The following is a 15183-nucleotide window of genomic DNA, read 5'->3' as shown; positions in this document are numbered from 1 at the left end:
CGCAAATTAAATCCTGTTCATTCTGTTACTGTTAGCGCAAGTTGTATTTCAGTTCATTAAAAAAACTCATTGACTGCATAATTTTTACCTTGTTATCATTAACAGCACTAAGTAATTAAATAAAATATTTGACTTATTAAATTTAAATTATACTGCTGTGAACGGAATTGTCGTGAGTGCGTTACGTTCATGATTTGAAAGAGCAACACCGCAATAGCGACAGAAAAGGCTTGATTTGGGTTCATGTTTATCATCTAGTAACACGCGGGAATCGTGAAAGGATTTAAAAATGTTCTGCATAAATGCGACCAAAGAAAAATTTCCAATTTGTTTCACTTCCGTTTGCGGTTTCAAAGTTTTGTTCCGAACCAACATATGGGATGCTTTTTTTGCGAATTCAGTGTGAGAAAGGCAGTAATTCGAAGAAAAAAAAGTAGTTTGTGCGTTGGGAAGTCCGTGTGACGTTTTCCGACCACCGGGAATTAATTAGTCGTCAATCTTTGGTTTTAAGGAAGCATGGATTTATGGGATACTGATATGTCAAGATATTTTTTAGGGTGCAAGGTTAAAACAAAGCGAATTTTAACACTTATTACTGACTAATAATTAGCATTTTGGATCAGCTTGGATCAGATTTACATGCTTTTTCTTAACTTTAATTCACTAGCTATAGGAGTTCGGTGTCCCCAATTAGTTTACGTATATGTAAGCTAGATCTACCTGACACTTTAATAAAGTTATTGATTGACTGATTGATTGTAAAAAGGAAGTAATAATACAGTAGAATTTATGTTCTTGGACTTAAATTTTGTTTTGAGCCCGACTCAGACTCACTTTAGCCCGAACCGTTAGGCGTGTGTTAAAATGAGCTCTGAGAAGGGCCCAAAAGGCGTATTTATGCCCAAGAACATAAACTTATTATTATTATTATCACTTTGGAGGGCATTGAGAAAATAAAAACTAAAGTTTGAACAGTCACACGAGTGTTTAAAAATCCAATTGCATTTATTTTCCCTCAATGAAAATACACCGTCAAGCGAAGCTGGCTAGAAGTTACAAAATCTTGCCATTTTAGTTTTCAAAAATTGTAAGGGATGAAAGGAAAGTTCCATAAAGCTTATTTGTATAAGTGTTGAGATTAATTTGTACAATTGCACAATTTCATACTTTCGCAGGCTAAAAATATATTTTAGCCCGCAAAATACGCTACAATGCCTGACAAAGTGATAATAATGATGGTTTTTCATGACATTACCCTGACGAAACCCGGCCCCCTCTGGGAAGAGAAGATAAAGATCAAACTAACCGAAAGTTCAAAGCTTTCTTTATTTTTTAATTTCCTCCAGTCCACAATACAATAAATATAAATATAAATGTCATACAGATACGGAGATTACAGAGTACTAAACATTATTAAGTTCATGATGTCAAATTATATGGAAAGGAGAGGGGCACATATAGTAAAGTAATGTTGTTCCCCTTTGCTAGATAAATTAATCATTTTTATTCAAGTTCCAGAAGACCCAGAAGTGTACGATCTGCGATGGAATAAGGCCCATCACTTTACGGTATTAAGTAAATATATTGGTTTTAGAACGGTTACTGCTAGATTTTTGCGGGAACAAACTAGTAGCGGCATTTCGTTCCATGGACGAACGACTTCGCATGTAACACGAGCGATCTCTCGTGCGGCTCTGACTTGCGGACCAATCAGAAGAGTTGCGGTCACTATGCCCCATCTGATTGGCCATTATTTGGTGCATGGGATCTGTATTCTTAATTTAGATAATACCGTAAACTGATAGACCAAATAAGAGTGATCGACACTTCTGGGTTATGTACGTAATTCCCGCTTAATAACTACAGTATCGGACAAAATTGTTGAAGCACTTTACAATACCTTGCCCTCCCTCAACGTTGTTTTGGCAAATGGGCTCAGAAACACGCGTTAAACAACCGTGACATTGAGAGGGGAGAGTGAGCTGCGAAAGCGTCAGATCTGTTTAGTCGTGTACTATTCAAACGAATTTCGTCACAGACTGTAGCTCAAACCACATTCTAGTGACACTGAATCAAGTTATATCCAACCCTGCGGAATACATTGGCGGAAGGTGATTGCTCTCCACACCGTGAGCCAACCCCGTGCTCCTCAAAGTCATTTTATCATGTGGTAATTTCACCCTGTACGAAAAAGAAATGCACCTATTAGTAAATGAAATCTTTCGTTTTTGCCCTGTTTACTTTTTTTGTTTCGTGGCATTTTGAAAGACAGGTTGTCGTGAAGGGGAAGAGAGGATTGCAGTGAAAATTAACAACTCACTGTGGTAAAAACGATCAACAGGACAAAATGCTCGAGCTGACGAATGAACGATTTTTCGTGACTGTGACGACGACTACGTTTGTACATCCCTTCTAGAAAGACATCCGATGAGCATACATCGTCCAACCGAAGCTGTCGTTGAGTGATTGGCGATGAAGGACTAGATGGAGAAATTTCAATCAAACAGAGACAAGTAAGTCGGGTGTGTTTTCCATCGAGTTTGCCTGTTGTTTTTCTCAAGGAACAAATCCGATGCAATTTTTTCACAGCTTTTTGGTCCATTAACTTTTCCTATTGATTCGGAATGATCGAGAGGATCGCAGTTACGAAGGCATTTTAAACAGTTGAAAATTTTTAAAAATTCATTCTTGAACGGGACGTTTGCGTAATTGCGATGATCAGTCCTTCTCACATGAAATCACTATACACCTGTCTTATTACTGAAATTAATTTCCCGAAAAACCAACAGAAAACCCAACTTATGCACAAAAGTTAGAGTACAGCGCAAACTGAAATAATAAAAGTTTTGGTAGTGCAGGCAGGACTTACAACTTTTTTCTCTGTCTGTGCTGGCAAATGACTTGGTTGTGCCCACTCCGTAATAATAATAATAATAATAATAATAATAATAATAATAATAATAATAATAATAATAATAATAAGAGAAAAAAAAACATTTCAACGCGAAATCATCTTCACTTACAGTGGAAAAACCTGAAAAACGACTACTGGTAGCCATTTTGTCCGTCGAGGTGATTATCGGCTGACAATCCGAAATAGCGAGTCAATAAGAGCCCGCGATTTTGTATAATCACCTGTGTATTTATACTAATAAATATTATAAAACTCCACTAAGGCTTGAAACCTTCACAGTTGTGCATAAAATAAACAAATTCTATGTTATGGGCACGACAGAATTCTATAGGTCATTCGACATTTCGACTCCTAATTTGCATGTGTACAAGGGAAGGAAAAAGTCTTTTCTAAACATGTACCACTAGTTTCGAAAGTTGAAAGTCGAGTTCTTTAAACAAGTCATAAATATGAATGAATAATCTTTTGTTTCAGAAGCACATGACGGAGATCCGAGACCATTCAATTTATTTCCAGCGCTAGCGCATACGCAGGTGGAACTGCATGTGGATATTACTGCATATTGCCCAGCTTACAAGAGATTTGAAAATAAAAAACAACGTTTAAATAATTGTTAAAAGGAAATGTATCAAGTCCGGGTAAAATTTATAGTCACTGCAGGTAGGCAGATTTCGTTTTCCAAGCCACGACGCTAGAAAAAAAAGGCTATTTTTGCTGGTTTCTTTTTTAATGTTTCACCCATTTTCGACGCTTTCACAGATATCCTTTTCAAGATGAGAGACAAGCCAAAATGAAAGAAATAATGAACTCTCCTTGTGGTAGATAAAAGATTTCTTCGTTAATTATTGAATAGTCACAATACTTCATCGAGTTAGTAACAACGCCAGGATGATAAATTATTTACATTGAAAGCCTTATTCAGTTATCATCCTTTTTGAAGTTTAAAAAAATTATTCTCGCTCTATAAGGAATCCAAAAAATATATATATACATTTGTTTTAGCCGTCGTTGAGTTGATTTTGAATTAAATCGAAAAGGTTTTCAAGTCAATTACCGGTACGTAAAGTTGCCAAAGGAAATGCCTTGAAATCCCTGACATAATTGAAGGAGATCACGACGTGACAAGGAGCAGATCAGATTATTTTGTTTTAATGGACGGACACCACACAAAATGAAAATTGGTCAAAATCCTAAATTGTCACGTTGTGTTGATTTTTGTGCCAGTGAAGAATCTTCCGGTCATTTCCAGACGTTTTGACGTCATCATTATGTTACCCGCCAAAAATGTGCCAATTTGAATAAAGAAACTTGATTGGTTTATCTGTCAAGTTTCAATCCCATAATGCCACATTAACAATAATTCCCTTGGCGGCCATTTTGGATTGGAAATGCTGATATGCAAATTAATTCATGTTTATGTAAAAAAAAAAAATTGTAAAGCCGCGGAACCCATTTACCTGTCCTGTCCATTTCGCTGGTATTAACAATGACTTCGTTGCAGTGAACCCGTACATCTATCATCACTGATATCAACAGCTTATGGCTTGAAAGCAGAACAACCTTTATTCTCAACGACAGCAAATCGGCGCGATTTTTTGAAGGAGAACTTCCGAGACGAAGTGTTTTAAATTAGAAATCGTGTCGTCGCCGACGAAATCGACTATGAATAAAGTAGTCTTTCGTTGCGGTGCATGGTTCAATCAGAAATCTGCCTTGGTTTTTGTTAAATTTATATGATTTTCTAAGTTAAAGAAAATCTGAGATCATGGAAGACGAGACATCGGTTCGCGTTGCTCTGAGGTGAGGTTGTTTGTTTCTTGTGACCAGGATCGAGGAAACTCTAATTTTCCACTCGATGCAGCTATATATAGACACCCTGCTAAGTGTTCTATATAGCGTGGTTTTTATTAATTCTGGCCTTTTGGCTGTCTTCTTGTAGGATTCGCCCACAGAGTGCTGCCGAACGAATCGACATGTGCCGAGTTTGTACTTACGTTACAGCAGGCCATCCGCAAGTTATCCTCGGGAAAGACAAGGCTTTTACGTTCGATCATGTTTTTGACTTTGAGAGCAAACAGTTTATGATCTATGAACAGTGTCTTAAAGGACTTGTCGAAGGGTGAGTTTGATAAAATTTCCGTTTTACGACTTAAAACCTTTGCATCCCCCGTCAAGTATAATCCCCAGTCGACGTTATCGTGAAATCGTGCCAATACTCTCAATGGCTTTGTCGTTCAAAATTCAATGTGGTGAAATCAAGTATTTTTGCATTTTGCAGCTGTTTCGATGGATACAATGCTACCGTTCTGGCATATGGACAGGTAAAAGATGATTCTTAAATTTGTTCAGAGAGAATTTGTATGCGATGTCGCGGCAGCAAACTGAATTTGAACTTAACGAAGTGTTACCATAGAGCCACTTTCCGGTCGCAAATTTAAGGTTCATGTATTCAATTAATTTACTTGTTAAAAATTTCCACGGTTCATTTCTTCTGTTTTTTTATGTGCAATCGGAGTTTACGGACCGAAACATCACATTCAAATTCTTATGTGGTACCAATGTGAAGATCTTGTACAATCTGCCTTCATTTATTTTTCGTGTTGCGAGTTGAGAAGTCTCCACGTCGAAGTGCTTGGCGTACATCTTATCGGAAAAAGAGATTTGTATTTGGTCTAATTCACTAATCGAAGAATAATATAGATTATACATGTAATTTGCCCATACAGTATGTGTCTATGTCTCGTTGGGAGAGAAAATTTGCAAATTGACATTTTTATACTCTTGCTATGGCAATGAAAAAGAAAAAATGTGACAGTAACGATATTAAGTTATACATAAAGTGGAAATTTAATTATTATTGAATAGAGTACCTTGATGTGTATACATGATCTAAATCAAATACTCATGATGTGATATTGCACACAGATTGTCAAATTTTTCAAAGCAACTGTTCATGGAAAAAAATTTGGTAGTTTTGTCCTCAACTTATATTGTTTTTGTTTATTTTAAATTTTTTTTTGTCATTTGAAGGCAGTAATGTCGTTTTGCTCATTAACCAAAAGATGTGCAGTACACCAGTTTTAGCCCCATTTTCTAGGCCGTTCTGCATTGTAATCAGTGTTGATTTTTGTGGTAGTTTAAAAAGAAACTGCATAGTTGCTATTTTTGTAAAAAAAAGACCTTTATTCGCATGTGCATGAAAATTTGTACTTTGGTCTACCAAAATGTACTTCATTTTTCCTGAGACACTGAGACAGATCGGAGTCACATGTTCTGACCTTAATAAGTTACTTTATCTACATCATAGCTTTTTCTTTTATTTGATACTTGCATATTTCCCGTCTTAAATAATAATGTTATACAATTTGTATGTTACTTAGGGGGTATTTATACGAGACAGGGACAAAGGCAGACCAGCATGAGTTTGTATCGACATCCATACATTTCTTCTTTTGTGCTTATATGAGACCGGCCTGACTTCGTCTCGGTTGTTGGACCGAGACGAGAAATTCTCTTACCAGTCTTAGCTCGTACCGATTTCATGTAAATGACAACAAATCTCATACCAGGTCCAGAAATTTCATTCCTGTATGTTTTTGGGTCAGCGATTTGTTTATTAGACAAAAGATATCATTTGGTCCTGGGTTCATGTAAACAGCTGCAAAAATTTCATAGTGGTACAAGTTCATAGTACTGGTCTGAGTTTGTCCTGGTCTCATGTGAATACCCCCTTAGAACCCTTCAAAGAAATCAAGGACTATTTTATAACTACAGTTGTAACATGTTATGATCAAATTTCCAGGAGAAAACAACACCTAATCTTTCAATGTTTTTGCAAGTTTTACTAGTGGTATTGTAAAGGATTTTATCGAGCACTTTGTTTTCTGAGACCGAATATCCAAAGATCTTTTCAACTGTATGTGGATGGACTTCTATTTTAGTGCACAAATGGCCCTAATTAGTTGCTTGCGGATTTCAGGAAGTGTCACAAAGTGGTCAGTGTAGAATGCAGACTAAGTTTACAATGTAACTGTTGAGAAAGCCCAAACCCTAATTAGGTCTAAGATTAGAACTTCTGAAGGGCTTGGGCTTTTTTAACAGTTACATTTATAACCTTAGTCTGCATTTTACACTGACCAGTCACAAAGCCAATGACGCCATCTTCAACATCGCTTGTGTCTCGGAATACAGGCAATAATAATTGTAATGTCACAAGGTGTCCCCAAAATGCTGCTCCTCAAATAAGGATAAATTCCCTAAGCTAAAAATAACGCTAACCTTTAACTTGACCTTATTGTTGGAAATAGGTAACTTATTAAAGGCTTAGTCTTATAAAGGGACACTTTATGTTGGATGTCAAAATTGGGTGTGTATCTAATTAGGTCCATTTCTGGACAAAAGTGCAAATGGCAGCTGTTATAATCTTACTGAAATCACTAGTAGGTTTCACAGGTGCCCCCAGTGTTGTAATTAGAATTTCCCGCTGGCTGAAGCATGAAAGCAGCAGGAAACAGATTACTCATTCTGGAGAGCCTGGGTCATGGCTCATGTCTGGCTTTGAGACATGTGCACTTAGCGTATGCAGTTTTTGTGTTTTTGCCGCCTTCGTAGGCATCTTGGCAACCCAGTGTGAGAAGTGTGACAGTTTGTGGGTTTTTAACGGTACCATACAGCTAAGTAGGGTTGTAGCTTGTCATCCTTATCCGAGATTGCCAGTGTTAACTGTCCGCAGATGTAATGGCAAAAGCAGTATTTTCTCCTCAGTTATTTAAAGTCCCTTAGTCTAGAATGGACCATTTTATAGTTGTAGCTAAGTTACCTAAGAATAGAAGCGAGGCTGCTGATGTTCCTGTTGTGATACAAACCCAGGGTTCTCAATAAGTTTTGGAGTAGACGGCTTAAATATAAAAGTAGGCAGCGGGAGAAGCGAGTGCCACTTGTTTATAGCAAGTTTATGACCGAAAAGTAGACAGCTCTAAATTTAAAGTAGCCGGTTTTTTAGCCGGCTGCCGGCACTTAATGAGAACCCTGCAAACCTTTGTGCTTTTCTTATTTTACTGTAGGTTAATAATTATTAGAATAGGCCACTTCAAAGTTCATGTCTGCCTCATCTTCAAAGAGAGTCTAAGTGCGAAGGTTTTTGTGATGGTAATTAGTTCTACTTTACATATGAAAGAAAATTAGAAAACAGTCCTAAGAAAATACGCGCATGCATGGTTAAAAATCATGTTTCTATAACTCGATGGAGACAGAACTAGCACGAGCTGGTGACATAGTGATGGCGCGAGCAAAGATAATTTACATTTTGATAATTAGAGTTAAGAAGTTGTTTTCCTTTTTCTCTTGCGTTGTTTTCTAAAAGAAATAGAAAACATGTACTCCGTGTTTCTATTGAGTTATAGAAACACTCGTGAAAGTTTGGGAGAACTCAAAAAGGCTGTGGAAACACTCGCCTGTGGCTCGTGTTCCCACAGCATTTCGCATTCTCCCAAACTTTCACTTGTGTTTCTATAACTCGATAGAAACACGGTACATGTTTTTATTTCTTAACTAATTATCTTTAGAAAAACTTCACACTCAGACTCGTTTTAAAGCTGAGGCAAACATGAACTCAATTTACATGAGGAAAGCAGTGAGGTCTGTATCAATACAAGGTCACTGGCAGACTCGCAGCCATTCATAGGCTAGGTCACTGAGCAAGCAACTTAAAAATGGCCTATTGGTCGTGCTGTAAATATCTGTGCTGTTACCAGGCCCTTGAATAAAAACAACGCTGGAGTTGATCTTGTTTTGATGCAAAACCTCACTGCTTTTCTTGTGTTAATAAAAACTCGTTAACATGACAACAACATGATGTACATGAGAAAAACAATGAGGTTTGTATCAAAGTAAGGTAAACACCAGCCTTGTTTTTATTCAAAGGCCTTTTGACTGAGCGCAGAACTATAAAATGGTATTTTTAAAATGGCTGCAAAAATTCTTGTGCGCTCATTGGTTAACTTTTATTGTCAATAAGCAGACAGGCACCTAAATTTATAATTTATGTGAGGATGTCGTGTATTGCTTGCATCAGATTGAAGTTTCTCGGATTTTTCTTTCGCATTCTTTTTGTGTTTTGACTTAATTTTGACTCCTGCCTTTTTGTTATTGTAAAAAACAAATTGATGTCAGTTTTTCATGTGTCTGTCCTGTAATTGACAATGAATTTCGTCATACCATTGTCAAAGTAGTCTGCAGATCAACTCGGCTATAGCCTCGTGGATCTACAGCTACTTTGACAATGTTACGACAAAATTCATGGTCAATAACAGGACAGATGCATGAAAAACTGAAATCAATTTGTTAAATTGAACCCAAAACCTGCCACATGATGGTCTCATACTTAGCCAACAGTGAGGTGGCCCAATTAAAATAACTTCCTTTTTCCTTTGTTTTCATCTTGGTGGATCAGTTTTTGGTTGTAATTTGCATCATTTTATTCTGGAAGTTTGGTTCACTTTTCTGCTTCATGTGTTGCCATGATTACCGTAAATTTAAGCAATCATTGAATTTGACAAAATTAATTCAGTTACTATGGTTATGTATAGAGCCCTCCAATTCAAGTCCTCTATCGTGTTTCCATAGATTCCCACTTTGGGATCAATATCAGTCGTTAATTCCACTGTATAGGTAAATTTTAAATGGCATTATGAATATTCCATATTGTCAACACAATATATTTCAACCCTCTTTTATTTTTCAAAGACAGTAATTGAGCTGTTGTATCATAAGAAGTTTGTTGAGTGTTAAAGTACATTAGTTTCTCAAGTTGTAAATATACTGTTCTTGTTGCATTTACGTCCTGCTTATAAATAATCTGTTTGACTATTAAATAATAATAATATTATTGAAAACTAAACTGAAACTTAACATGGCATTCTCTGAGGGAAAAATTAATAATAAAATCAATAAACTTCTGTATGTGACTAGAAACATATAACATTGTTACGGTATCTGGTTGAGGGGCAATTTGTGGCGAGAAATTTATCTCCATAACTATCGCAATTCAGTATCCTCTTATTTTCTTTCAATCTTGCAGACAGGATCAGGCAAAACTTATACCATGGGGACTGGCTTTGATGTTGCCACACCGGAAGAAGAGGAGGGTATCATTCCACGAGCTGTGGCACATTTATTTGAAGGAATTGATAAAAGGAAAACTGATGCAAAACAGAGAAATGAACCTTTGCCTGATTTCAAGGTCACAGTTCAATTTATGGAGGTATGTACTAGTCAGCTAGTAACAGTGGGGGGATTTTAATAACTCTTGCACTTCCTTGAGATAACAAGTAATAGAAATAATCCTTTTTTTTGTGAATACCAGTAAAATACCACGGAAAAACGTGGTATCTCCACACATGAAAAGATCACCATTACTATAGTTACGTAATAAATTGCAGCTTCCTTCTACGTTAGGACTACAGAAAAATATGAAAGTGAAATGTTTTGGTATTTCATTGGTGCTTATAAAATAAAGATAACATTACATGATTGCTCAAGTGGTGATATGAAATTTCTCTTCTCGCGTTGAAAAAATTGTTGATTCCTAAGTGAACTGAACTTGATATACATGTACCTGAATTTACATGTAATGCTTTTCTTCCTGTGTCTTGTTGCATCATAAGTGGCCCCCTGGGGAATACGTAAGTGGCACGCTTTGACAGCTTCGGTCATGCTTGAGTGAATTTATACATCGATGTGACCTTTGAAAACTGATTTGAGCTAAGCCTTGTAAATTGTTTTCCAAGTTTTATTTTATTCTTTCTTCGTTTCGCCAATAAATGTAAGTCAAGTACTTTACGTGATGTCTAATTTATTCCAGTTATCGTTGTATTCTTTTAGTGCTTACTAGCATTATTTGTGGTTATGTTTACTCTAGCAAACCTCGCCAATCTCAATGTTATGTTGTTTGTAAGATCATCATTCATTCAAATTTACGAAAGAAATGGAATCGAGAGTGTAAGGATCGTGGCGAAGTGAAGTTTCTTTACAAAAATATTTTATTTAATGCTCAAAGGAAATTTTGTATCTCTTCATTTCCACGCATTATCCTCTATTTAGTATACATGCCAAATATTTCTCCATTTTGATTGACTCTCATTCCCAAAACTCTAACTAGACAAAGACAAAAGTGACATCATAATTGTTCAGTAATAGGAAATAATGCACAAATGACTTCACATTACAATGCACTGTAGCTGTGGAGTTTTGGAACAACTAGAACACAGTATCACTCTTTTTTGAGAGCTATTGATATTCTGAATTCAATTTTCATATGACATTCTGGGGGTATGTAATTTATGGATTTTTGCTGATATGTTTTAGAATGGACATCTCTTCAATGACCTTTGGCCTGGTCAAATTACACCCGCCTCAATCTGCATAACAGACCATTTTACAGTTGTGGCTAAGTTACCAAGCCTAGCAATGGAAGCAAGGCTGCCGGTGACCCTGTTTTGATACAAACCTTCACGCTTTTGTAATGTTAATATGGACTAATTAGCATTACAACAACACAATTTACATGATAAAAACAGTGAAGTCTGTATCAATGCAAGGTCACCGGCAGCCTCGCAGCCATTCATAGGCTTGGTCACTTGGCCTTGCAGTCACAACTGTTACAGTATTATACTGTACAACTTGTAAGCAAAAATGTTTCCAAGCATCATTTGTTTACTTCATTTGTTTTCTTTTTGTGCATGTACATGTACGTCTCATTGTTTCTGTCTAAATTCCATTATTTAGCTTTACAATGAAGAACTTATGGATTTGTTTGATTTTGACAATAACAAGGTAAGTGTTAGTGTATAAAATTTATTAAATTTCCAGCCTCGGATATTGCATTTTGTAGCTTTCTGATTGGTTCACTCAATTTATTCATCAGCTCATATACTAGCTGTATGACCTAATATGGAAACCAATTGTGTCAAGTGTTGCCAAGCTGGAAACTGATTACCTTTAATTTGTCCAAGCATTCAGAATTTAATAAAAATTTATAAAACAAAAATATTATTGCATTTGTGCTTGTTGGATATGAGACTGGTCATAGCTATCTCGGTGCTATGTGCCTTGTTGGCTATTTACCATCTCATACCCAATGCTTGCTCCTGGAATAATAATAGTGTTGTTAACTAAAAATTTCATCTTTTGTATTATAGACATTAACGTAATCTGAAACAAAGAAAAGTGAAAAACAAACTAGTTCGAAGAATTCTTAACCAAGGAAAATTTTTAACTACAAAATAATATGTTTCTGTATCGTTTCTGAAATAATTCTAGAGTTATGAACTTTTTAAACTAGTTTATTGGTGACTTGCTGTTTCCAGTTTCATCCTCTTTGGATTGCAGCAAACTCGCACCAAAAGCTGAAACAATAACAGAAACATGTTCCTGGTGAAAACTGAATGGAGTCTAAGAGATTTATTTGCTTCTCTTTGTTTCTTGATCATCAATGAAAAATGCGCAGGTTTTTAAACATGTTTCTTCCTGTTTGGAAAAAAATAGTTAGATGTGGGCCCCCCTTCCCAAGGCTGCTGCCTAAGAAAATTTTAAAGGGGCCCTCAGAGCTAAACGCTAAGAACTTAGGAGCCCAACATATGAAGTGAAAGGTGTTGCTGTGAAAAATTAAGGAGCCCAGAGCTATTCTTTGGGAGCCCCAGGCTACCGGGCTCCTGTTAGGCAACAGCCTTGCCTTCCCCTCAGATTTTTTGGTTCTCATCCCCTCTCCCACGGGGAATTTTCAGTGACCTTCCGTTGGGGGTATGGATATTTTCTGGAGCCACATTGCAAGTAACCTTGTTACAGTGCAACGCGCCTTACTGTGGCCACCCAACAAACTTTCACATTTGACAATTAAATGTATATACGTCAACTCCACAACCCATGCAACGGTGTTCAACTTAAAACTGTACAAGGAGGTGTGACTGTCAATCAAATTCACACGTCCTGATTGGCTGACAATTTGTAAAAACGTTGTTCGGTGGCCACGGTAAGGCACGTCGCACTGTAATCAGGTTTCCAGAGTGTTACATGAGTTTGTGTTAGATCCTGAAGATCTCTGAAAGTAGCTGGCGATATTGCCAGTTGTCAGCCTTTCTTTGTCACCATGCATAAAAAATATTATGGTCTATTTCAAAACTTGTTGTGATGAGTAGCACAATCACGATGTACATTTGTGTAACATAGTGAAATTTAACAAAATTTTTCATGCTGCCATAAAATTGGATGAAAAGAAACCTGACAAAATCAAATAGCCTCTTAAGCTGATATCTTAATGTTAAATGAAATTTTTTGTACTGATGGATCAAAATTAAGCAATTTTAAATTTACCCATGACCCCTTGCAGGCATGGTAATTTCCTCATTTTGCCTAGATTACCCTAAAAAATTTTGTTAAATAACCCGAAATATTCTCATTTTTAACTTTGACATTACAGAAATGTTAATTTCAGAGTTGATTATATGCTTCGCTTGATTCGCAATTGAGAAATTCCGGCGAAATGTTCCACATGGATTGCAAAAAACAGGGCAAAATGGGCTGAAGTCCAGAAAAAACTGGTTTAACTGGATAAAAACAAGTCAAGGCCTGGTAGCAAAGCTTGCTCTGAGGGAACGTTTCGAAACGTAATGGCGGATCTGCAAGGAGAAACTTTTGGTTCTTTCACGCTCTAAATTCGCTTTGTCAACCTCTGAACGTCAAGAAGTGTTTCAGACTCACAAAGAGGTCTCGTTCTTTCACAATTTGAATTGTTTCTTTCTGAGCTTTGGCATGTAATTTGTACATGAGATGAGCATTCTGTTTTTCTTTGGGTTTTGTAATGTGAGCTCGGACAAGCAAGATACAGAGGACATTTTGCGAAGCTGTGCTTTGGCTCTAAGGCAAATTGTAATGGCGGACAAAGTGTTTCAGATTGAGAAAAAATGCTCTGGCTTCTCGTGTGCTGAGAAATTTTTGGTAAAACTTTCTCCAAAGCAACTACCACAAATGAGCATTCTCGAACCATATTTTATTCTGCCTAACCACAAAACATCCGTGGGTTACAGACGCAAATTGCAAAACAGCACTGAAGATTTTAGGAGCGTGACGCTCAAGACTGTTGTGCTTTTCGGCCTCTTTTCTCCGTCATTGGTGAGAAATTAACCACATTTTTTTTATTTACTGGTTGCAACATTGTTTATGTGAAATATGTTGTCGATTTCGTTGTGAGGAATAAAGTACAAGCCGTCTGAAGAACCTTGTTGTGCTCGTCTTACTAGTTTGCGTGTTACGCGTGACGCGCCATTTTTTGTCCCCAAAGTGGACAACCGAATCCGTTTATTCTAAACTTGAGCGACCGATTTCGCTAATCTACACAGTAAATGTTACTTAATATGTAAGAAGCATATCTGCGAAATGTGAGTGGCTAGCACTTTTTACCAGCGGAGATATGGCCTGAAGTGTTCGTTCAAGATACTGGTTTCCCAAATGTACATCATGATTGTGCTACTCATCTGTTTTATTTCATAGAGTCGCAAAAGCAATGCCAAAATTCATGAAGATGCAAATGGACATATTTATACTTTGGGTGTGACAATGAAGCCAGTGAACTCAACACAAGATGTAAGCTTCATCTTAAAGCCATGAAACTCAAATAGGCCATTTTACAGTTGTTTGTTCAGTGACCTAGCCTTTGAATGGCTGCTAGCTATAGGCTGCCAATGACATTGATACAGACCCCACTGCTTTGATCATGTAAATTGTGTTATTGTAATTCTAATATTAGTCTACATTAACCTATTGACCCCCAGTGGTTTCCCATTGGTAATTACAATCTGCATTAGGCAGAGTAAAATGTATACTGAGTATGGCCGGTTCAGGCCGGGTTGGGAGTCAAAGGATTAACGTTAGAAAAGCACAAAGTTTTGTATAAAAACAGGCTCACCGGTAGCCTCGCTTCCATTCTTAGGCCAGGTAACTTAGTTACAACAGTACTGTAAAATGGTTTATTACGAGGATTATCATTGGCAACTACATTTTAGCTACTGCTGTAGAATTGGATCCTGAGTTAGAGAGGTAACATTTCTTTTGAGTCAAAGACAAAGAGAATTTGTTCTGAAATAAAGGATTATTGAATAACCAAAAATTTTTTGGTTTCATGTTTGATGTGATTGATCAAGGAGCAATTTCCAGGGTGAATTTAAACTCATCTGTCAGTCCTATAAATGTAGTTAAAAATCTTCCATAGTATGTGG

At 36.8% G+C, this 15183-nt stretch overlaps 1 protein-coding gene across 1 annotated transcript in view; it reads left to right on the top strand.

The window, feature by feature from the left end:
• The first annotated feature begins 4295 nt into the window (after positions 1-4295).
• Positions 4296-15183, top strand: part of LOC138003989 (kinesin-like protein KIF21A) — a 67071-nt gene continuing 56183 nt past the window's right edge. The window contains exons 1-6 of the mRNA XM_068850347.1: positions 4296-4714; positions 4854-5033; positions 5193-5235; positions 9993-10175; positions 11699-11746; positions 14459-14551. Of these exons, the coding sequence (XP_068706448.1) occupies positions 4680-4714; positions 4854-5033; positions 5193-5235; positions 9993-10175; positions 11699-11746; positions 14459-14551 (582 nt within the window). The 5' untranslated portion in view covers positions 4296-4679. The remainder of the gene's footprint in view (positions 4715-4853; positions 5034-5192; positions 5236-9992; positions 10176-11698; positions 11747-14458; positions 14552-15183) is intronic.

The sequence above is a fragment of the Montipora foliosa genome, chromosome 1 (assembly GCF_036669935.1).
Source record: "Montipora foliosa isolate CH-2021 chromosome 1, ASM3666993v2, whole genome shotgun sequence".
NCBI lineage: Eukaryota > Metazoa > Cnidaria > Anthozoa > Scleractinia > Acroporidae > Montipora > Montipora foliosa.
This window is presented reverse-complemented; position numbering and strand designations above follow the sequence as displayed.